The 24,171-nt window shown below is 37.7% G+C and overlaps 1 protein-coding gene across 3 annotated transcripts in view; it reads left to right on the top strand.

Moving 5' to 3' along the window:
- The window catches only part of NEIL3 (nei like DNA glycosylase 3), a 46,524-nt gene extending 34,921 nt beyond the window's left edge, over nucleotides 1–11,603 (top strand). For all 3 annotated transcript variants that reach the window (XM_044938631.2, XM_044938626.2, XM_025280458.3), the window contains 4 exons: nucleotides 1,717–1,886; nucleotides 3,329–3,746; nucleotides 9,727–9,901; nucleotides 11,247–11,603. In XM_044938631.2, coding sequence (XP_044794566.2) covers nucleotides 1,717–1,886; nucleotides 3,329–3,746; nucleotides 9,727–9,901; nucleotides 11,247–11,429 — 946 coding nt within the window. In that variant the 3' untranslated portion in view covers nucleotides 11,430–11,603. The remainder of the gene's footprint in view (nucleotides 1–1,716; nucleotides 1,887–3,328; nucleotides 3,747–9,726; nucleotides 9,902–11,246) is intronic.
- The last annotated feature ends 12,568 nt before the right edge of the window (nucleotides 11,604–24,171 follow it).

The following is a 24,171-nucleotide window of genomic DNA, read 5'->3' as shown; positions in this document are numbered from 1 at the left end:
TTTAGTGTCATTCCTTCCAAAGAACACCCAGGACTGATCTCCTTTAGAATGGACTGGCTGGATCTCCTTGTAGTCCAAGGGACTCTCAAGAGTCTTCTCCAACACCACAGTTCAAAAGCATCAATTCTTCGGCGCTCAGTTTTCTTCACAGTCCAACTCTCACATCCATACATGACCACTGGAAAAACCATAGCCTTGACTAGACGGTTCTGCATGTATCAAATCTCCCTCTGCCTCACTGTCTCTTAAGGATACTTGTGTTTGGATTAAGAGATCACTCTGATAACTTTTGGAGGTCATTATTCAGCCTACTGCAGACATGTTAAGGTTGAAATTCTGGTGAACTGTCCAACTGGAGACTGAAAATAATTTATTACTAGATTATTAAGACATGGAGCAGTTAGGAGAAAATGCTTCCAAAGCTTCTGTATGTAACAATAAATATCCTCTTATGGTAAATTTATAGGATAGATAATGAAAATGGTGAAAAGTTGGAGCACATTAAAAATCTGAAGGTTATTTAAATTTTTTGTGCTTTACTTAATTATGAATAAATGCATGATGCTGCTGCCTCTCATAGTCAGTAGAGGGCAGGGATTAGGTCGAGTAAATTCTTTAGAAGGTCTGATATTGCATAGGAATAAGAAATATTTTTTAAAATTTATTAAACTATAGTTGATTTAGAAGGATAAGAAATATTGAATAGCATTAAAAGTCAAGGTAAGTAAAAATAAAAGGACCATAATGAGATGTGTCTCACTTTCAGATTTTCTTATGCTATTTATGATTTTACCAGACAAGTCTGAATTTAAAACCTGTAATAATTATATGTAGGGAGCAATATATTACAGAAGACAAGGCTGGCTACCTTTGAAAGTCAAAGAAGTCATGTTGTGAAATGTAAGGTACAAAGCCTTTACTGGAAGAGTTTTTGTTCAATATTAATGTTTGGACACATGAAAGGAATCCATGACACTACCTTGGTTGCTAAGCCATGTGATGTGCTCTGTAGACCCAGAAACGTGCTACAGAGCAGGACTATATCAGAGCTTAGAAAGGCACTTCCTTTAACGATACAGAGTCAATTAGGAATTCAGGGTAGAGAATCATAGTTTACGTCTGTGGCCAAAAATCAGGGTTGGTTTTACTGTTTGCTTACTAATCTCTTAGTTAGATATCAACATGAGAGAGTTTTACGTGAAGGGAAATAACGTTAAGTATAGATATCTTTCCCATCATAATAGATTGTAGATCAACTAATTGCCACAGTGCTGAGTAGACGTTGTTGAGAAATTCCAGAGGCACACAAAGTAATTGTGAAGCTTTTCTCATCTTAACGGTCATTGCTTTAATTTCTACATAACTTTTTCCCTCCCTAATTTGGTTGAATAAAGATAGTTTTGCTTCAGGAAGAGTCCCACTTACTTTAAAAATTAGTTCAGAAATGCTCCCTAGTGGTTAGGTCAACTGCTTTTATTTGGTTTAAAAGCATACATACACAGTTCTTTGACTGTAAGTCTTTTGTTAGTTCTGTCTTTAACAGCAATCTTTAGGACCCAAGTGAAAACATTCTGAGACATAGAACTTCTAACCAATAGTAAGCGTGTAGCTTTTGGGTATTAGTGGTTCTGTAATTGTTTCGGGTACTCAGAATGTATAAGAACAAGGCCGTAATAAAAGTGTTAATGATTAACTTTAGGACAAATTCTCTTCTAGCATGCTGCCAGTTAGAAACACCACAGTCAATTGGCCTTCTAGCAGACAGCGTCATCTTATGGACTGTGTGGCCCAGAAATCTGAAGAGCAGTGGACATGTGAGGTTTGTACTCTAATAAATAAGCCGTCTTCTAAGACGTGTGATGCTTGCCTGACTTCAAGGCCTGCAGGTAAGACTGAAGTTTGATTCTGAGTTCCTGCCATTTCAAAGAGGATAAATTACACAAAGTCAAGTATATATCTTGTTCCATTTTGATATTTCACAACTAACTAAAATGCCTTCTTTCTGAAAGGTTTAAAAGAATTGCCAGCCTTTGCGTGTAAACCATGCTAATATTCTGTTGAGCGCTTTTTTTTTTTAAAAACAGGGAGGGGAGACATGGTATGTGACTTTGTATCTCAAAAAACTGAGACGATCACATCTGTTCTCTGTTTCTAATGAATTATTCAATAAAGCTTTGTTTTATGCAGATTTCAGCAACTTTTGAGTTTGTTATTCAGTCCAAGTGGTTCATAAATTGAAAGGGAGGATTTCTGTAAGAATATCTTTGCAGGTGGAATAGAAAAATGCTGAATTTTCTCCTCTTTCTTTATCCCTCCTACCCCTTGTTATTAAAATCTTTACCCAGACAATTGTACTGATTTCATTCAAATCCTTCAAAATAACTCTTCATAGCTCACAATTTCATGCGTTCAGAGAATGTAAAACCTCAGAGGAAACCTGTGATTAAGAACCATCTCATTGATGTGGCTTCTATTGTGTTCTTTCTTCAATTAGAGAGGAGAAAGTTCATTCTTGACTTCTGGACCCCACATTGTGTGAGCTGTCATATTGTGTTTTGTTCTCTGGGCCAGAAAGGCAGGCATCACCCCTTACACAGCTTCACTGGGAGCAGAAGGAACTGTGTCTCCTATTTCTGGCCCTCCCTTCTTCAGTATCATTCAACAGAGAGCCCTCAGAAAATCACAGTCTTAGATTTTCACATTTATTTTGACATTCTGAAATGCCTTTACACATCTTAATTATTTTCTTGTTATTTTTTCTGAATATGAAAGGCATATATCTCAAGAGCAATTTAGAACAAATTACAGTACATATTCTAAAATTTTAAGATGCTTTCTTGAAACATATTTAATAAATGTAAATCTTTGTAATTCATCTTTACTTTTTTGTAGTAAGCCTTTCACTTGTTCTTGTCATTCACAGACACATTCCTGATGATCTAGATACAGGCTCTAACTGCTGATCTAAAGCTTTGTGGGATGTCCCCTCTTAATTACACTGCATTAATATTTGGTCTGATAGTTGCAAAATTGATAGCTCAATAACCTTTAAATGCTAAAGCACAATATAAAGCATAATAAATATAAATCTTTATTAAACCCACCTCTGAGTCCCTGGAAGTTGTTGAAATTTTGCACTTCATGTAATACTTTATTTCCTAATCAGAAGGTGGCTAATTCTGAATTGCTCAAGCTAACTTTGTATTATTAGTTATATACATTAAGTCACTGTAATAAATGAACTGAATGTTTTAATCAGATGAAAAGATGTTTCAAATAGTCAGTGTATTTAAAGGAATACTATAGAATTACTTGTTTCTTTTTCCAGATTCAGTACTCAGGAATGAAGGAAATCCTATTGTCTTTAACAACTTAGTGAAATACCCTTGTAATAGCTTTGGAAAACCAAAGGCAAAAGTGAAGATCAACAGGAAAACTGCATTTGGAACTACAACTCTTGTTTTGACAGATTTCAGCAATAAATACAGTGCTTTGGAAAGAGAAGAAAGCCACAATCATATACCAGACGGGGAGTTTCCAAGCCCTCCTCCTAACATGTGTGGTAGTGATACACTGAACACCTCCAAGGAGAGAACAAACTGTAGAAGTCAACCATCTGACAAAGTAAATATATCACCTATAGTCTGCTCTCAGTATAAATTATTTAGTCCAGCACATAAAAAATTAAAAACAACCCACTACTCATCACCGGATCTTAAAAGTTGCAACCCTGGATTTTCTAACAGGTATGATGCTTCTCACCTTGGTCTTTAAGGTATTTGCATTAAGTCTTAAGGATGAAGAAGAATCATCCGTTGCTAAGGAAGCCTAATTGATCTTGGAAATGTAAATCAAACCCAGAAAGACTTTTACAGTATTCAATAATTTGCATCCCTTTCTTCCTCTAGCTTATAGTACTACAGAAGGGAAGGGAATGAAAAACAGAATTTCTTGCATCCATAGAAAATTTTGTTTTGGTTTTTCTGACTTAACTATATACATGCTTAATACAGAATGTTTGGAAATATTGGAAAGTATGAATACAAATAATTAAATCCCCCCGTCATACTGGTTATCAGTCTCCACTGTTAGCAGTGTTTTATTTTATTTTTTTTAACTTTTATTCCAATGAAAGATAGTTCTTCTAAAAGGGAAACTGTTCATTTAGTAAATGTCCTCTGTTCTGAAGGAGAGGGCTCTGAGACATTCTTAGTGACATTTCTGCTAAAGAAAGTGGCTGTATTTCAAACAGCCAAGGAGAGTGGCAGTCATTGTTTCAACCAAAAAGGCTTGAAGAGCATGTGTACTACTTTTGGACATGAAATTAAAAGGTTGTAATTCCAGTTAATGAATACTACCAGACCACATATGTTTTTAAGAGACTACTACTAGCTCTACATTCAGGAGAAGACACCAATAGCTGTCACCAGAGATACAGTGACTTTAACAGTGTCGTCCTTGTTAATGATTATTGGCAGCTCCTCCTACTTCTTCTCCAGCCTTATTTAATATTTTGTCTGGGGCTCCTGATGACCATATCTCCGTCAGGGAGAGACTTTTCTCCACAATTTTCTTTTCCTTCAGAAAGCAGACATTGTGTATCCAGCATCTTTGCATGAAGGGAAGAATATTTTAAATGAAGTGAAGCTCATCTCCCACTGGTCTTCTTGCCAGTGGGAGATGAGTAGGGGAAGAGCTGCTGTGGGTGGGCTCTGAAGTACTCTCAGGAGGGATTCTGCTTTCCACCCTCTCCTCTGATTAGCTGTGTCTTTGCTGATGGAAAGATTCTTCCTCTGGGTAGTGAGGCGAAGGACCACCAGTGCACACACCTAGAGTAACCTCTGGGAATCCTTGTAACTTATTTCATAACCGAATTCTGAGATGACTTTTGGTCAATAGATGCTTTAATCTCAAGTTCCCCATACTGGTTCTAAATTTACCATCAGTTCACCTTGATAAATTATTCTTAGCTAATTTTTTGTTGTTCTTCCTAATCACTTATTATAAGTTGTTTGACTTTTGTCTGTAATACTCATAAAATAGAGACATTTGAGTTAAGTTATGGAGGGGAAACTTTTAACTACTCATTCAGTACACCATCTCTTCACTTAACGCTAATTAACGTTTCATGATGAAAGTTCATGAAGGAGCTAGTTAAGAGGGTCCAAGTTGGGAGGCTTTCCTGAAAGAAAATAATTTTTGAACAGCCTTTTTTGTTGTGTCCCATAAGTGGAAAGAAGCAGATGTGATTGTTTAAAAATATTGTGGCTGTTTTTATACTCAGATGAAGTATCTTGGCATATTTTTATTTCCTTAGTGCTTTGTAGAAAATCTCAGACAATTTAACTAATGAATTAGGGATTCAAAAAACATTAATGTAACCTTAAATTTAAATGATTTCTTCATAAGCCATTAGTAATAGGGTCATATGATTAATCACACGTACACAGCATTACTTAGAAACACTGCTGCATGCGAATGTGTTGACTATAAGAACCCCAGGAATGCGACTCTAAAATCAATCAAGATCAACTAGCAGAATAAATGTCAAGTGATGAAATACATTCACCCAGCAGCCCTTCTGCACCCAGCTACTTTACAAGGAATAAATTGCAAATTACTGTCATTTATTTCATTTTTCTCCTTGTCTGACAGCTACAGTGTTCATCTTGTGGACAAGATGCTGAGCAGAAGCTCACAACATAATAGGATTAAAGCAGGTGGTCCACTCAGAGAAGTGATAGCCAGTTCATTTTTTCTTTAATAATTATATGGTAATTAATTTGCCTTTTGTTCTCTTAATTACTGATCTCATCACCACATGATACATGCTATGTTGACAGGGCATATTTTCAGATTTCAAATCGGTCGTTAGACAGATTTGAATTGAATCCAGCTACTAGATTATAAATTAGATAGTTGAACCAATTTTTAAGCAGTTAAGAATGACTGTTAGACAGTTTTAAGTCTTTGATCCAATTATTGTAAATACAGAGCAAAACACAGTGATACCACTTCAAAGAAATCATACATGTGTTTTAGGTTGAAGTTTTTCCTGAGCTGATACAAAGGCTCATGTAGATGAGAGAAATGAAATAAAATCAGTCTGCTGCCATCAGGGTTGCCAAATTCTACCTCTAATCACCAGTGAAGCACTGACCTCTTGCACATGCATCTGGGTCACCTTTTGGGGTTTTCAGTCCCCAAGAATGTCAGAGTCACCTGGGAACATCCAGGATGAGTCATTTAACCTCTATTTGTTTGTTGTGATCCTTGAAATGCTGCTGCTGCTGCTGCTGCTAAGTCGCTTCAGTCGTGTCCGACTCTGTGCAACCCCATAGACGGCAGCCTACCAGGCTCCCCCGTCCCTGGGATTCTCCAGGCAAGAACACTGGAGTGGGTTGCCATTTCCTTCTCCAATGCATGAAAGTGAAAAGTGAAAGTGAAGTTGCTCAGTCGTGTCCGACTCTTAGCGACTCCATGGACTGCAGCCCACCAGGCTCCTCCGTCCATGGGATTTTCCAGGCAAGAGTACTGGAGTGGGGTGCCATTGCCTTCTCCACCTTGAAATACTACTGAACTACAAAATATACATTCAGTGAGACTGATTAATTTTAAAAAATTAGATAATATTTTTATTATAATCACCTGATCTGTATAAAAGTTAAATCATGATAAATTGGTCATTGAAAAAAATACCCACTTTAAAATTAAAACCTGTGCTTGGTAATGTCCTCCTTCTTGATAATAGTTTTTGTCTGATCTGTTTAATATTATTTGAACAGTGCTTATTGAACATGTTCAGTGTTTATTATTAAGTATTTATTGAGAACCTACTGTGCATTATAAGCATTACACTTGATTTAATGACTTTTACCTCAGCAAACTACAGTGAGCAGAGCTAAAGACAGCCCACCCCCAGTTTTAATAAGTAAAGTTTTACGGAGACAATCCCATTTCCAGTTGGTTTACATATTCTCTCTGGCTACTTTTCATGATAAAACAGCAGACTTGAATATTTTGCAACAGAAACCAAAAAACCCATGAGCCTAAAAGTATGTCCCTTCTGAAAAAATTCACCAACCCTGATCTATTATATTGACCCTTTATGCCGTGCTTAGTCGCAGAGTTGTGTCCGACTCTTTGCGACCACATGGACTGTAGCTCTCCAGGTTCCTCTGTCCTTGGGGATTCTCAAGGTAAGAATAATGGAGTGGATTGCCATGCCCTCCTCCACTGACCATTTGTAATCCAATATTAATATTTAAGATAACAGTCCTAGTTATCAAAATAAGTTAAACTATTCCATATGCTGTTTACCCAAGAAAACGCTTTGCTACATTATTGAGAGTTTTTAAAGTAATGATGGAAAGAAAGAGGAACCAGAATGTCCTCAGTTAATGGGAACGTTTAATTGTCTCAATAAACTGAAATATCTTCAATTAATCAGAACATTTAATTATTCTGGGTAATGTTTGTTATCATGAAATGAAGATTTGTCGTGTGTCTTTGGAGCCTGTGTGTTCTTGGTGGCAGTAACTCGGTACTCTGACATGTACTGTGTGTATATTCAGTCTCTGGGGTTCTGATTCTACCAGCCATCTGGAGTAGAGGCTGATGATTCTGAGGAGCTGCCCAGTAATCCTGATGCTTCTGGTCAATGGGCCACACTCAGAGGGCCAGGATAAGATAGCATATGGTGTTTTTTAATTTATCTTTGTACTAAGGAAAAAAGGGAATGGAAGACAGAAATGAGGAACTTACAGGAGACGCTGGAGTCTTTCCTTCCTACCTTGATCCTATCTTCCACCATGCTCCTCTCCAAAATAGCTTTACAAATAAGGGAATCTAAACCTCTCCCTGGATTTGTGAAGCTGGAGATTTCTAGGTTGAAGCAAGTGGGTTCAAAAATGTTTGATTGTTGACCCCAGCCTTCCAAATAATAAAATTATGTTTGCATGTGTGTACTTTTTTAAAGAAAGCATCAGTTTATTTCCTTCTGTTAAGATTTTTAACTTTATTTTCTCCTCCTCTAAATTTTTTGTAAGCATTGTTTATTGCCCTCTTGCTTTGATTTACTCAACTTCTTTACAACTATCCAAATGTTTAGCTTCTCTTGGAGTTAACATTTTAATATTTACTCTTTGGGAGGCACTGATGAAACCAAAGGAAGTGAAAAAGAGAAGTCTTTTGCCCTCACCTTCTTTATTTCTGGTTAGTGTTCCCTGTGATTCTAAATGATAAGCCACCATCCCCCACACTGAAAGTGCTACCAACAAAATACCTGCTGGAGGAATATTTCATAATAACAGTTTCTTCACAGTGCCCACAGCTGCTTTCATCTCATAGACACCGCTGCACAAACAGCTTCAGAAACTACCCTCAGAATGTTTGAGTCCATTTAAAGCAATATAGTTAAATGTCTTTTATAAACAAGTGTAGACCAACTTCATCACAAATTAAAGATCCCTTGTATGTCAATTATATCTCACTTGAAACTGGAAAAAATATCTCACACTCTGAACATTTTGATTAGATATGATGCCTTGAGATATTATAGGAACAAGTATGTGAAGCATATAGTTTAGGATTTATAAGTATTTTTTTAAAAATGGTATTTTAAGAATGGTATTTTGTTCTTCAGAAATTAACAAAAGAAAGGAAGAACTATATCATTTAAAAATTAAAAATTGGGCTATTAGGGGAAGGGCTTCTGGTTTTAATAAGGGCTCTTTTTCTCTTCAATTGGTTTATTAAAAAGACTGTTATAAAGGCATTATTAAAAATATGCAAAGTATAAAAATTAAATCATGAAGCTCCTTTTTGAAGAGAAAATTCCACATACAGTGGAAGGCCAACTTCTGACCTTTATACACTGTATGCTGGGATAACCTCTAGCCACTCGTGATCTAATCATGGGGAAGAATAAAGCTTCCTTGCTAGCTTCACAGAATACATGTTTCTGCTCTGGTAGCAGCCTGCTGAAATATGATTGCAACTATTGTGTAGCCTTGATCAAAGCAAAGCATAGAAAATTATCTTTAGAGTGGGCAGTAGAAAGAGTGATCTCTTTGGCCTTGTCAGAGCCATTGATGACAGTCTGCTACCCATGAGAAAATAATTAGAGAAGATTGTGACTCTTGCTCGTTTGCAGGTCAGGGGGCTGTTGGACTTGAGAATATTTTAGGGGAAATAAAAGTGGCCACCCAGTAATGTTGGGTAAGAAAATAAACAAATGTCACAAATGAAAACTAAGAAGATTGGATGTGCAAGTCAGCTGTTTTTATTCTTGAGAAATGTGAATTATATGTCTAATTTAAATTAAATTTGCATAAATAGGTACCTTTGGAAGTAAATTAGAATTACCCGGGAAAACCAAGAATTAGAACGATGTAAGAGTCGGACACAACTGAGTGACTTCACTTTCACTTTTCACTTAAATGCACTGAAGAAGGAAATGGCAACCCACTCCAGTGTTCTTGCCTGGAGAATCTCAGGGATGGGGGAGCCTGGTGGTCTGCCGTCTATGGGGTCGCACAGAGTCGGACATGACTGAAGCGACTTAGCAGCAGCAGCAGGAGTGTATATAATTAAGTGAAGTTGACCACTGTCCCTTTTTGGCACCATTTCTCTGTACAGGCGGGATTCTAATGTGGAGGTGAGGTGGTGTGAATGATCCCTTTTAGCCCTGTCGTGCTGCAGTTATTTTGTAACTTGTCATTACAGTGAACTTCAAAGCAGTATGACAGATGGTCCTTGTTTGTTAAATGCCGGCAGTCCCCGCTGCAGTAAACACGGCCGCCCCTGCGCTCTCCGAGTGGTGAGGAAGAGTGGAGAAAACCAGGGCAGGCACTTCTATGCTTGTCCTCTACCAAGAGAAGCGCAGTGTGGATTTTTTGAAGTACGTGTATGATTCATCAAGCTCAATGATTGTGTCACTGAATACTTAGGCCACTAAAATGTAGCAAATATCTGTCCATTTATGGTTTTATCTTTAAATATAAAAGCTATACTGGTGTTAAAATTCAAAGGTGTTCATCCCAAAAAGAAAAATTAATTCAATGACAGCTGTTCCATTATTAGAGTATATTTGTAACCACCAGTACAGGAAGAAGTATCCCTTGGTTTACAGAGAGAAAAGTAATGGAGTCGCCAGGGACTGATAATCCAAGATAGATATTTGCTTTTCCTGACTTCAGAGTGACATCCAGACCTTTGGTTTATGCATTGAGTAGAGCTACCTGGGAAACAAATTTACACACCCTGGGTTTACAATAAGCTTGGCGAATCCTACTACACAGGCTTAGCCAAAAAAAGTGATGACACAGTAACAGTTTAGATGCAGGTGATTCCCCAGCCTTTCAGTCTATGAGTTTGTCCCTCTGAATGACTATGAGACAGAAGCCAGGAACCTGGGTCCTTTAGGTCAGTCTTGCTTCCTTCCTCATTGTGAGCCTCATGCTGCTGACTGTCATCTTAAGGCTTAAAGATACGTATTCTCCCCAACTGCTTTATCTGATGAAAAACTGGAAAAAGAAAAGACGAATCTGTTTCAGTGCTGGAGCAGAAGTTTGCTGGTTGGGCTTACTGAGAGAGAAGTTATCTGTCTTCAGTGTGGTGCCTTCCTAAGGAATTCCCCAGGGAAGATGTGATCATGATTTCAGAGCCTAGCCCCTGCCGGAGATGTGACTCCATCCTACTCAATGTACACATCTCCCCTAGAAGCTTGTATAGACTTACTGGAGAAAATATTATTAACAATATTAATCACAGCCTTCTTGGTAACTCTCTTGAGGCCAAAATGAATAAGGATAAGAATAATACAGTGGAAGCTGGTAGTAATTAGTCTGGGTAATTCTGTATTGGATTCTTTTCCTAAGAGAGTAAGAAAGTTTAGTATCAAAGTCATAATAAATATTTGATCTCAATAGCTTTAACTGAAACAGATCTATAGCAGGAACATTGCTGATTTGCTTTACAGTGAGATTTTCAATAAAGTGAAGGAACTTCTGTAAATAAGCCTTTGGAAGAAGGAGACTTGGAATTATGAGAATTTCTCATGTGGTTCAGGAAATTTGTTAGAGAAGCTACTTATAGGATATAAGGCTTATAAAGGGCAATAACTGATGACTTACATGTATCTTACAATGTCAGATTAATAGGAAAAGGAGTGGAAACAACAAGGTACTAATCAAGTACATCTTATCACTACCCCCATCTAAACTTTATAATCTGTTTCTCTCCAGTGGGCGGATTTGTCCTTCCCATTCTGCAACCATGGCAAACGCTCCATCATGAGAACAGTGTTGAAGATTGGACCAAATAATGGAAAGAATTTTTTTGTATGCCCTCTTGGGAAGGAAAAACAGTGCAATTTTTTCCAGTGGGCACAAAATGGGCCAGGAATAAACATTATTCCAGGCTGCTAAGTTTCTAGTATTTGAGAGCTATTCATTTAAGTGTGTCATCTTTCCATTCAAAAGCTGTGTATATTTCTTTTTTTGCTTGATGAATGCTATATGTTTCATCAAATATACAATATATTCCATTTATAATGTATATTTAACCTATTTAGTTATGACAATAAAGTATTTTTAATATGCTCTTGGTCTGTTTTAACTTCTTTAGGGAAGCAGTAATTTTTTTTTTTTTTTTCAGGAGAGGAGTGTGCAGTTCAATAAAATAATGCGGTATTCTGTCTGTGATGAATAATTTCTCATGTATCACCACTATTCATAATATATGATTAAAGGAACTTCTTGTTTTCCTAAGTAATATGTAAGAAATGGGATCTTCTTTATAGAAAAAATTTTCTTTCTTTTTATTCTATTCAACAAACATCAAGTTCCTCAAGATGCTAAAGACATGCCGAACACATGTATAACTTCAAACACATTTTCGTGAAAAGCTATGGGGATTCAGAATATAAAAGTAACATTTAAGAAAAGAAGAAGTCATGTGTATATCTTTAAAAGAGAAGTTGGTTTAAACTTTTCTGCTCGTGATTTAATACCTGTTAATTGCTTAAGTTCATTTCAAAAGCTTAATGTGCTATTATTTTTTTAATTTCTAGTTTTAACTCCCCTCTTTTTAAAATATTTAGTCTAGGTATAATTACTTCCCAAAAGAAAAGAAAAATATTAATCTCAATGCATTTCTGCATGTTTATGGAAAATTCCATTCAGAGCTGGTTCAATCTATTTTAAAGGATAGCGTGGAAGATGGCTGGAACCTCACGCCCCTTCTAAAACCAAATAGTCCCTGCAGCACTCTGGAAGTTAACAGCATACAAAATTACCAACAAGGAAAGAGCATATTTCATCACCATGTGCTTTAAACTTTACACTGAAGAGACACAGAACCAACCTAAGATCAGTGATCTTCATCTTAATCACTCAACAGGGTAATTTTAGAGCTCGATTGGGCCATTGATGGTGTTAGTGACTGATGTGAAGGACACAAGGTGTGCATTCAGAAAGTAGCTACATGTTGATTGTACAACAACAAGGGGTAAGGCCTATTGCAAACCAGGATTCCATAAATTCTAGTCCCCAAAAGCAACTAATTATGAGGAAATATAGGCAAATGAAATAATAATTTTAGAGATTATCTACTAAGAAATGTGCAAGATTTATATGAAGAAAATTTTACTGACACATCAAAGAAACATGTCTAGACAAGACAGTATCTTGATTGAAAAGGATGGATGTTTAAAAAAGGTCATTCTTCCAAACTTAATCTTGAATTTTAAAGAAATTTCCCATGAAAACCTCAGGGAGGTTTCTGCTTCCATTGAGGAGTAAGCTCCAACTGAACCCAGCTCTAGATTCTGGAATAAAACATTCTGGAGAATGAACAAAAGCAGACAGCTTCTAGAAGGCTGTGAAATTTGGAGAAAGAGACTAGCTGGAGGTAAACAGTTTTTATCCTGAGAGTGGGACAAAGTCAGTTTCAACCCACTATCTTTCTGTCTTGAAGAGTGAGCAGGCAGTCTGGGCAACCACAACTGAGAAGGGGAAATCTCAGAAGACATTTTGAGATGAGGAGCCCTAAGTTCTGTGTTTAAACTGCCCATGACCTTGAATGACCCCTGAACAACATTCATGTATAGGGCAGCTAAAGATACACCAACTGAACCAAGATTTTATCTGCCGCCCAGGAAAATTTGCAATTTGAATCCAATGAAATCAATTGCCTTAGACAAGAGTCAACATTCTCCAGAGGAATATACCAAAGCCAGAATCCACCACTTCTTATTCACATTCACTATTCCATCAGGAATTATACAGCATAAGAAGATCCAGAATAATGTGACCCAGATTCAAAGAAAAGACTTAGCACCCAAGACCTACTCCAAGATGACCAAGATGTTGAAATTACCCACCAAAGATCTTACAGCAGCTATTACAACTCTGCTCAGTGAAGTAAATGCTAAATGGATATGATGCCAAGTAGAAATTCAAATCTTCAAGAAGCAATAGAGAAACTCTGAAATGGCAAATATCTAAATAAAAAAGTATTACTTTGTCTCTTAATTTCGTTATAATACATGGGATTTTTTAAAGCAAAAATGTAATCTTGTAAGATTTATAATGTATGTAGACATGATGATAGCCTAAAGAGATCAAAGGAGCTATTCAGTTGCAAGTTTTCTACATTTTGTGTGAAATGGTTCCATATTAATCCTAATTACGAAAAGTGTATGTTTGTGTGTGTGTGATACCTATTATCAGACTTAGGAAATATTCAACCACTGTTTCTGAGTACTTTTTTAGTTCACACTTTTCTTTCTGAGATTCTGATGATTCAAATATTAGATCATTGCATTATTATTATCCTGCAGACTCCTGGGCTCTGTTTATTTCTTTCTTCCACTAATTCAAACTGGGCAAACCCTACATATCTGTCTTCCAGTTCACTGACTATTGTTTTTGATCTTCACTCTATTGTTGAGATCATCCAGCTAAAATGTTTGTTTCAGTTATTTTTTTTTTCATTCCTGTATTTCTACCTGGTTCTCTTTTTATGATTTCTGTTTCTTTACTGAGGTTTTTCCATTTTTTTCCATTTGTTTCAAGATAATTTATAATTGATTCCAGAAGCGCATTTATGGTATCTGCTCTAAAATCTTTGTCAGATAATCCCAATACTTGATTTATCCTAAAATCTCCATCAGCTGAGCATCTTTTCTCCTTCAGATGTGTGTTTTTCAGTTCAGAACAGGACAGATGATTTTTCAATTGTATAAAAAGTATTTGGTTATTAATGTTTGGAGACTCTTTAATGTTCGGTTATTATGTTAGGAGACTTGGTCCTCTGTAAATAGGACATGCAGTCATTTTCTTTAGCTGAGTGTGTAGTTTCTGACTTACATTTTGGGCTTTATTCCCAGAGGCAGATTAACTTTCAGAGCCCTTGCAGTCCAGTTTTGGCCTGCTTTATTCTGGATTTGCTGTGAGTCCTCATCAAGCCCTCTGGTACTGTCTGCAGGCAGAAAAGGTGATCCCTGGGCTGTCTGGTGTTTCTGGGACATCTTGTTCAGAGGGGAGAGAGCAGGAGCCACTGCCCCTGCATCTCCTTATGTCACCGGGTAAAGGGAACTGTTGTTTTTGTTGTCCCCATCAACAGCGTGGGTTCCCACAGCACCCGAGCCAGAACCAGACAGTCAGCCTTCAGATCCTACATTTGTGTATCATTGTGCTAAATCTTTGGAAGCTGCTGTGTGGTCTGCTACTGTTCATCCCTTTGGAGTTTATCTGCCTTTTTCTTGATATTTCAAACCACTATACTGTGAATACAAAGGCTTTTCATAATTCAGGGAAAGCCAAAAATGAGATAGAAGGTAAAATGATGATTTTAAGAGCTGCTGTTTCTGAACTTTTATGTGCTGACAGCAGTTGTCACTTTCCATAGATTATTTTATCTAATCCTCTTAACTGCCCCACGAAATCTGTTCCTATTTTTTATAATTTTCCAGTTTAAGAAAGCTGGCTTGCTATAGGCTAACTCAGAAATGTGCATCACACAGGCTGTGGTTTGAAGTTTGCTTACTGCTAAAACATGCGGATATGCTTCTTTCCTGTCCATGAATTAAAGTGGCTGTATCCAGAATTGTGTGTCATTAGTATATACAAATATCTAACATACAAATGAAAATAATTGTGAGGTGATAATAAAATTATGGTCATTTTTTTCACTAAATTTTGTCATGTTAATAATTTCTACAGATTGATTTTAAGCCTATTACTTTCCATTACTTTTAAAATTTAATTTATATTAATTTTTTAATCCATTATTTGTAGCCACAATCACATATTCTAGACTACCATTATTAGCAAGTTGGTGTGTGGAATGAAAGAACAAATGTTCTAATGAGTTTTCAAAAAATTTAACCTCCTTTTTCTTTGTATATCTTTTCAGCACTTTGCATTTCTTCTGGAGCATATGCTAGGGTTTCCCTTGTGTTGTATAACTTGTCCTGTCTGCATTTACTGAAGGACTGCGTGTAATCCTTCTTTGTTCTTCACAGAATCTTACCAAGGATTGTGCCTGTACACAGTAGAACATTTGTTGAACCTAATAGATGAAGGTTTAATATCATGTCACTCTGTTGGAACATTTTTAACCTTGTTAGCACTATTCAAACATGAATGCACTTAAATGTCATTGAAAAGAGTGTCACTGGTTTATCATAAAAGAAATTCCTTAGTGTCTAAAAGCTGTTAAATCTTTCTAGTAATTTAAATGAAAAAAAATTGGCATTTTATAGAAATTTGCTTACACATAGACAGGCAAAAACTAATCAGATCAAAGAGCATGTATTCATGTCGGAGAGTATTTTGCCTATGTTCTCCTCTTAAGTGTTTTATAGTTTCTGGTCTTATGTTTAGATCTTTAATCCATTTTGAGTTTATTTTTGTGTATGGTATTAGAAAGTGTTCTAGTTTCATTCTTTTAAAGTGGTTGACCAGTTTTCTCAGCACCACTTGTTAAAGAGATTGTCTTTTCTCCATTGTATATTCTTGCCTCCTTGGTCAAAGATAAGGTGTCCATAGGTGAGTGGATTTATCTCTGGGCTTTCTGTTTTGTTCCATTGATCTATATTTCTGTCTTTGTGCCAGTACCAAACTGTCTTGATGACTGTGGCTTTGTAGTAGAGACTGAAGTCAGGCAGGTTGATTCCTCCAGTTCCATTCTTCTTTCTCAAGATTGCTTTGGCTATTTGAGGTTTTTTGTATTTCCATACAAATTGTGAAATTATTTGTTCTAGCTCTGTGAAAAATACCATTGGTAACTTGATAGGGATTGCATTGAATCTATAGATTGCTTTGGGTAGTATACTCATTTTCACTATATTGATTCTTCCAATCCATGAACATGGTATATTTCTCCATCTATTAGTGTCCTCTTTGATTTCTTTCACTAGTGTTTTATAGTTTTCTATATACAGGTCTTTAGTTTCTTTAGGTAGATATATTCCTAAGTATTTTATTCTTTTCATTGCAACAATGAATGGAATTGTTTCCTTAATTTCTCTATTTTCTCATTATTAGTGTATAGGAATGCAAGGGATTTCTGTGTGTTGATTTTATATCTTGCAACTTTACTATAGTCATTGATTAGTTCTAGTAATTTTCTGGTGGAGTCTTTAGGGTTTTCTATGTAGAGGATCATGTCATCTGCAAACAATGAGAGTTTTACTTCTTCGTTTCCAATTTGGATTGCTTTTATTTCTTTTTCTGCTCTGATTGCTGTGGCCAAAACTTCCAAAACTATGTTGAATAGTAGTGGTGAGAGTGGGCACTCTTGTCTTGTTCCTGACTTTAGGGGAAATGCTTTCAATTTTTCACCATTGAGGATAATGTTTGCTGTGGGTTTGTCATATATAGCTTTTATTATGTTGAGGTATGTTCCTTCTATTCCTGCTTTCTGGAGGGTTTTTATCATAAATGGATGTTGGATTTTGTCAAAGGCTTTCTCTGCATCTATTGAGATGATCATATGGTTTTTATTTTTCAATTTGTTAATGTGGTGTATTACATTGATTGATTTGCAGATATTGAAGAATCCTTGCATCCCTGGAATAAATCACAGCAGGATCCTCTATGACCAACCTCCCAGAATATTGGAAATAAAAGCAAAAATAAACAAATGGGACCTAATTAAACTTAAAAGCTTCTGTACAACAAAGGAAACTATAAGCAAGGTGAAAAGACAGCCTTCAGAATGGGAGAAAATAATAGCAAATGAAGCAACTGACAAAGAATTAATCTCAAAAATATATAAGCAACTCCTGCAGCTCAATCCCAGAAAAATAAACAACCCAATCAAAAAATGGGCCGAAGAACTAAACAGACATTTCTCCAAAGAAGACATACAGATGGCTAACAAACACATGAAAAGATGCTCAACATCACTCATTATCAGAGAAATGCAAATCAAAACCACAATGAGGTACCATTTCACGCCAGTCAGAATGGCTGCAATCCAAAAGTCTACAAGCAAAATGCTGGAGAGGGTGTGGAGAAAGGGGAACCCTCTTACACTGTTGGTGGGAATGCAAACTAGTACAGCCACTATGGAGAACAGTGTGGAGATTCCTTAAAAAATTGGAAATAGAACTGCTTTATGACCCAGCAATCCCACTACTGGACATACACACTGAGGAAACCAGAATGGAAAGAGACACGTGTACCCCAGTGTTCATCGCAGCACTGTTTATAATAGCCAGGACATGGAAGCAACCTAGATGTCCATCAGCAGATGAATGGATAAGAAAGCAGTGGTACATATACACAATGGAGTATTACTCAGCCATCAAAAAGAATACATTTGAATTCATTCTAATGAGGTGGATGAAACTGGAGCCTATTATACAGAGTGAAGTAAGCCAGAAAGAAAAACACCAGTACAGTATACTAACGCATATATATGGAATTTAGAAAGATGGTAATGATAACCCTGTATGCGAGACAGCAAAAGAGACACAGATGTATAGAACAGTCTTTTGGACTCTGTGGGAGAGGGAGAGGGTGGGAAGATTTGGGAGAATGGCATTGAAACATGTATAATATCATATAAGAAATGAATTGCCAGTCCAGGTTCGATGCATGATACAGGATGCTTGGGGCTGGTGCACTGCGATGACCCAGAGGGATGGTACAGGGAGGGAGGTGGGAGGGGGGTTCAGGATGGGGAACCCGTGTACACCCGTGGTGGATTCATGTTAATGTATGGCAAAAGCAGTACAATATTGTAAAGTAATTAGCCTCTAATTAAAATAAATCTATATTGAAAAACCCAAAGAGCATGTATTTGTTAAAAAGTAAAGAAGCCATCAAAATAGGGTTTCATTATTGCTATCCCATGCTTCACAACATATAGAGATGAAAAAAAATGTGAGTACCCCTCATAGTGCCCATATGTTTGAACCTCTTCCTTTTACAGGAGACCAAGTCAACCAGTTTAAATTATTTCCTAGCTTTTAATTCAGTTAATCCCTACTGAGCACCCATTATGTAAAAACTTCAATGATACATATTTTTAAAGTAGATCTCACCAACACCTAAGTGAAGTAGAAATGATGAAGGATGTAGTTCTTCAAGCAAAGTGTGGACAGATGGGAGCAGTCAGGGAGCCCACACCTGACTGATGAATGGATAAGCCTCAGGACAGAGGGCTACTGGAATTTCACTTGGGTGCAGATCTGCATATGTACAAATGCGTCTCAGTAAGTATAGCCCAGAATACAGGGAAAGTGTGGGGAATAGCAAAGAATCCCGTTTGGCTAGATTATAGGGAATATGAAGGCAAAAACGGGGAAAATCTGTAAAGGATGAATTCACTCCATTTTGCTGCTACAAATGGAGTTTCTAAGATGGGCCAGGTCTTTGTTCCAAAGATCTAAATGTCACTGTCTCCCCTTAGGGAGCCCATGGCAGAGGAGAAAGCCAGTGTGCATCAGGACCCAGCTGGGTTAATGATCCAATCAGAGGGCCTTCTAAGCAAAGGAGAAAAGGAGTCTATTCTGCCAGTGTTGTGCAATATGGTAGGTACAGTGTTTAATTGCTAGATGCTAGAAAACAATTGAGTTCTTAAGTCAGACTGCTAGTTCAAAGGCCTGTCACATCCCTGACCCTGCCTCCTTGGAAGAAGTGCTATGACAAACCTAAGCAGCATATTAAAAAGCAAAGATGTTACTTTGCCAACAAAGGTCTGTATGGTTAAAGCTATGGTTTTTCCAGTAGTCACGTACGGATATCAGAGCTGGACCATAAAGAAAGCTGAGTGCTAAACAATTGATGCTTTTTAACTATGGTGTTGGAGAAGACTCTTGAAAGTCCCTTGGACTGCAAGGAGATCAGACTAGTCAATCCTAAAGGAAATCAGTCCAGAATATTCTTTGGAAGGACTGATGGCTGAAGCTGAAACTCCAATACTTTGGTCACCTGATGCAAAGAGCTGACTCGTTGGAAAAGACCCCGATGCTGGGAAAGATTGATGGAGGGAGGAGAAGGGGGCAACAGAGGAAGAGATGGTTAGATAGCATCACAGACTCAATGGACATGAGTTTGAGCAAGCTCAGGGAGTTGGTAATGGACAGGGAGGCATGGCGTGCTGCAGTCCATGGGGTCACAAAGAGTCGAAAATGACTGAGCGAGTGAACTGTACTGGTAAGATTAGGATTGGGATACTGCGTACTGAGTCTTAACTTACCTCACCTGTTAGGTGGTGGTGGTGGTGATGGTGCTGTCTCCAACACTGTTTTAAGGATAAAGTGCTATATCCCTATGAAGGGCTGAGCACAGTCCCTGGCCATCAGAACAGGAGAGTTCATTTTATCATCTTCATTAATCTTCCCCCTCCTGCTCCCATCACAGCTATTATTGAGGGAGGTCCCAGAGAGGAAGGATGTAGCAGGGGTAGTAGCCTCAGAGAAGGATGTGGGTTTCACTGGCAGAGCAGGACTCGAGATGGAGGGGAGATGGGTGAGGGAAGTGTGGGAGCAGGAGGAGGTGTGCTGGAGTCTGGAACCTCATAAGAAGGTTTCAGGAAGAAGGTGCTGGGCTGAGTTTTATGTTTTCAATTTAGGATTAAAATATGAGAAAGAACTATGAAAAGCCATAATTCATGAAGGATAGAGACAGCCAAGGGTTCTCAGTAATGCAGGCATCTTTTATTCTAGACAGAATTCATATGTCCTAGCAGTGAGTCCAAATCTTATCAATTACAATAGCTTGCAGCACCTTCTCTCCCTGTTTCTTTGACTGCAAAGAGATAATGGCTCTGAGTGCATGGAAACACTGGGAAAGCAGGGTATCAGGTCAACCAGAGTGATGAATCCAAGCAGTACAGAGGGTCCCAGTCACAGAAATCCATTTCTAAACAGGTGAATCCAATGCTTCACAAGACAGAACAAGGCCCCCAAACACGGAAAGTGGGTGAACCCTATTGTCCTTGGAAGTCGCAGAATAAAAGCCAAGGGTTTTCACTTCAGTGCATTTCAGTTATTCAGTCCTGTGTGATGCTATGCAGCCCCATGGACTGCAGCACCCCAGGCTTCCTTGTCCACCACCAACTCCCAGAGCTTACTCAAACTCATGTGCATTGAGTCAGTGATACCATCCAACCATCTTATTCTCTGTCGTCCCTTCTCCTCCTGCCCTCAATCTTTCCCAGCATCAGGGTCTTTTGAAATGAGTCAGCTCTTCACATCAGGTAGCCAAAGTATTGGAGCTTCAGCTTCAGCATCAGTGCTTCCAGTGAAACTCAGGACTGATCTCCTTTAGGGTTGACTGGTATGAAGTCCTGGCTTGCCAAGGGATTCTCAAGAGTCTTCTCCAATACCACAGTTCAAAAGCATCAAATCTTCAGCACACAGCTTTCTTAATGGTTCAAGTCTCACATCCATACATGACTACTGGAAAAACCATAACTTTGACTAGACATACCTGTGTTGGCAAAGTAATGTCTCTGCTTTTTAATATGCTATCTAGGTTGGTCATAGCTTTTCTTCCAAGGAGCAAGCATCTTTTGATTTCATGGCTGCAGTCACCATCTGCAGTGATTTTGGGGTCTAAGAAAATAAAGTCTCTCAATGTTTCAATTGTATCCCCATCTATTTGCCATGAAGGGATGGGACCAGATTCCATGATCTTGGTTTTTCGAATGTTGAGTTTTAAGCCAACTTTTTTCACTCTCCTCTTTCACTTTCATCACGAGGCTCTTTAATTCCTCTTTGTTTTCTGCCATAAGGGTGGTGTCATCTTTGTATGTGAGGTTATTGATATTTCCCTTGGCAATCTTGATTCCAGCTTGTCCTTCATCCAGTCTGGCATTTCTCATGATGTACTCTGCATAGATGTTAAATAAGCAGTGTAACAATATACAGCCTTGACATACTCCTTTCCTGATTTGGAACCAGACCATTGCTCCATGTCCATTCTAACTGTTGCTTCTTGACCTGCATACAGATTTCTCAGGAGGCAAGTAAGGTCATCTGGTATTCCAATCTCTTTCAGAATTTTCCACAGTTTGTTGTGATCCATGCCATCAAAGGTTTTAACATAGTCAATGAAGCAAAAGTAGATGTTTTTCTGGAATTCTCTTGCTTTTTATGTGATCCAGTGGGTGTTCGCAGTTTGAACTCCGGTTGCTCTGCCTTTTCTAAATCCGGCTTTAACATCTGAAGTTCTCATCTGAACATCTGAAGTTCACGTATCACTGAAGCCTGGCTTGGAGAATTTTGAGCATTCCTTTGCTAACGTGTGAGATGAGTGCAGTTGTGTGGTAGTTTGAGCATTCTTTGGCATTGCCCTTCTTTGGAATTCGAATGAAAACTGACCTTTTCCAGTCCTGTGGCCACTGCTGAGTTTTCCAAATTTGCTGGCATATTGAGTGCAGCACTTTTACAGCATCATATTTTAGGGTTTAAAATAGCTCAACTGGAATTCCATCATCTCCAATAGCTTTGTTCCTAGTAATGTTTCCTAAGGCCCACTTGACTTCATACTCCAGCCTGTCTGGCTCTAGGTGAGTGATCACACTGTTATGGTTATCTGGGTCACTGAGATGTCTTTTGTATAGTTCTGTGTATTCTTGCCACCTCTTCTTAATAGCTTCTGCTTCTGTTAGGTCCATACAGTTTCTATCCTTTATTGTGCCCATCTTTGCATTAAGTGTTCCCTAGGTATCTCTAATTGTCTTGAAGAGATCTCTAGTCTTTCCCATTCTATTGATTTCCTCTATTTTTTTGCATTGATTACTGAGGAAGGCTTTCTTATTTCTCCTTGCTATTCTTCAGAACTCTGAATTCAGATGGATATATCTTTCCTTTTCTCCTTTGCCTTTCTCTTCTCTTCTTTTTTCAGCTATTTGTAAGACCTCCCCATACAACCATTTTGCCTTTTTTTTTTTCCATTGGGGATATTTTTTATCATAGCCTCCTATACACTGTTACAAGCCTCCCTCCATAGTTCTTCAGGCACTCTATCAGATCTAATCCCTTGAGTCTATTTGTCACTTACTCTGTATAATCACAAGGGATTTGATTTAGGTCATACCTGAATGGTTTAATGGTTTTCCCTACTTTCTTCAATTTAAGTTTGAATTTGGTAGTAAGGAGTTCATGATCTGAGCCACAATCAGCTACCAGTCTTATTTTTGCTGATTGTATAGAGCTTCTCCATCTTTGGCTGCAAATAATATAATCAATCTGATTTCAGTATTGACCATCTGGTGATGTCCATGTGTAGAGTCTTCTCTTGTGTTGTTGGAAGAGGGTGTTTGCTATGACCAGTGCATTCTCTTGACAAAACTCTGTTAGCTTTTTCATTCTGTACTCCAAGGCCAAATTTGCCTGTTACTCCAGATATTTTTAAATTTACTCAGTAAATTTTTAATCCAAGTTTCTGTTGATGGGTGGGGATGTGTTCCCTCCCTGTAGTTTGGCCTCAGGCTAAAGGACAGTAGGGGAAATGGCAACGTCCCTGAAAAGGACTTATGCCAGCACTCCACTGCTCCCAGTGCCCTGACCCCATGGCAGGCTGCTGGAGATTCCTGGACACTCACAGGCAAGTCTGGCTCAGTCCCTTGTGGGATCACTGCTCCTTTCTCCTGGGTCCTGGTGCATTCAGAGTTTTGTTTGTGCCCTCCAAGAGTCTATGTGCCCAGTCCTGTGCAAGTTCTCTAATCAAGTCCCCTGGGCTTCAAAGTCAGATTCCCTGGGTGTTTTAAGTCCCTTTGCTGGATCCCCAGGTTGAGAAATCTTTTGTTGTTCCTAGAACTTTTGTAACAGTGTGAAAACTTCTTTGGTTTAATTGTTTTCCAGTTTGTGGGTCATCTGCTTAATGGGGCTTATGGTGGGGCTAATAACAACCTCCTCCAAGAGTTTTAGGGTTGAAAAACTCCAAGAGTCAAAGGGTTTTAGGATTGAAATTTTTTCTGTTTATAATTCAAATACTATTGGCTGAAGGAGGGAAAAAATAACAGGAAGTTAAAAGAGATGAAATGAAACAATGATGGTAGGAAAAGAATCTTGTCAACAGAAAGGAAAAGACAAAGAGAAAGGCCCAAAGCATCTATGTGGACACTAAGCCTCCATTTTAGCTTTCAGAAACACAAATATATAGACAGTTAACAAAAGAAGAGCCTTGTAAATTTTTAAAGCTGAGCACTAGCTTTTTGTACTAAATGTTATCATAAAATGCAAAACTGAAAAACAAAGGAGCAGTCTCATTAGAACAATTCCATACCTAATGCACATCTCTTTCATTCCAATCCTTAGCCTTGGTATCTTCATTTACATATTAATAAATATTCATCTGCTTTTAATATGCATATATCTTTCTCATATTATTACACTCAGTTTTTGGCTCCATTTAAAAAGAATTTATTTTGCTATCAATGGCAGAAAACAATTTAGGAAACTGAACAGAGCAGGAAAAATGTTAAATCTAAGTATTTGAGTCAGTTATGGACTCATTAGTTTAATAACTCGTTTTCTCCAAACTTGAATAATTTGAACACATTAGTAATGATACAGCATTTTTAAAAAGTGTGTTCTTAAAATGGTAAACACTGGATCTAGGATCTGAGTTTGCAGTTATTACTTATTTAAAATAAACAACCAAATTCCACTGAGATATGGTCTCATTTTCAGGAATGGTCTAT

This window comes from Bubalus bubalis, chromosome 1, assembly GCF_019923935.1.
Source record: "Bubalus bubalis isolate 160015118507 breed Murrah chromosome 1, NDDB_SH_1, whole genome shotgun sequence".
Taxonomy (NCBI): domain Eukaryota; kingdom Metazoa; phylum Chordata; class Mammalia; order Artiodactyla; family Bovidae; genus Bubalus; species Bubalus bubalis.
The sequence above is the reverse complement of the archived record's forward strand: the minus strand, read 5'-3'. Positions and strand labels throughout refer to the sequence as shown.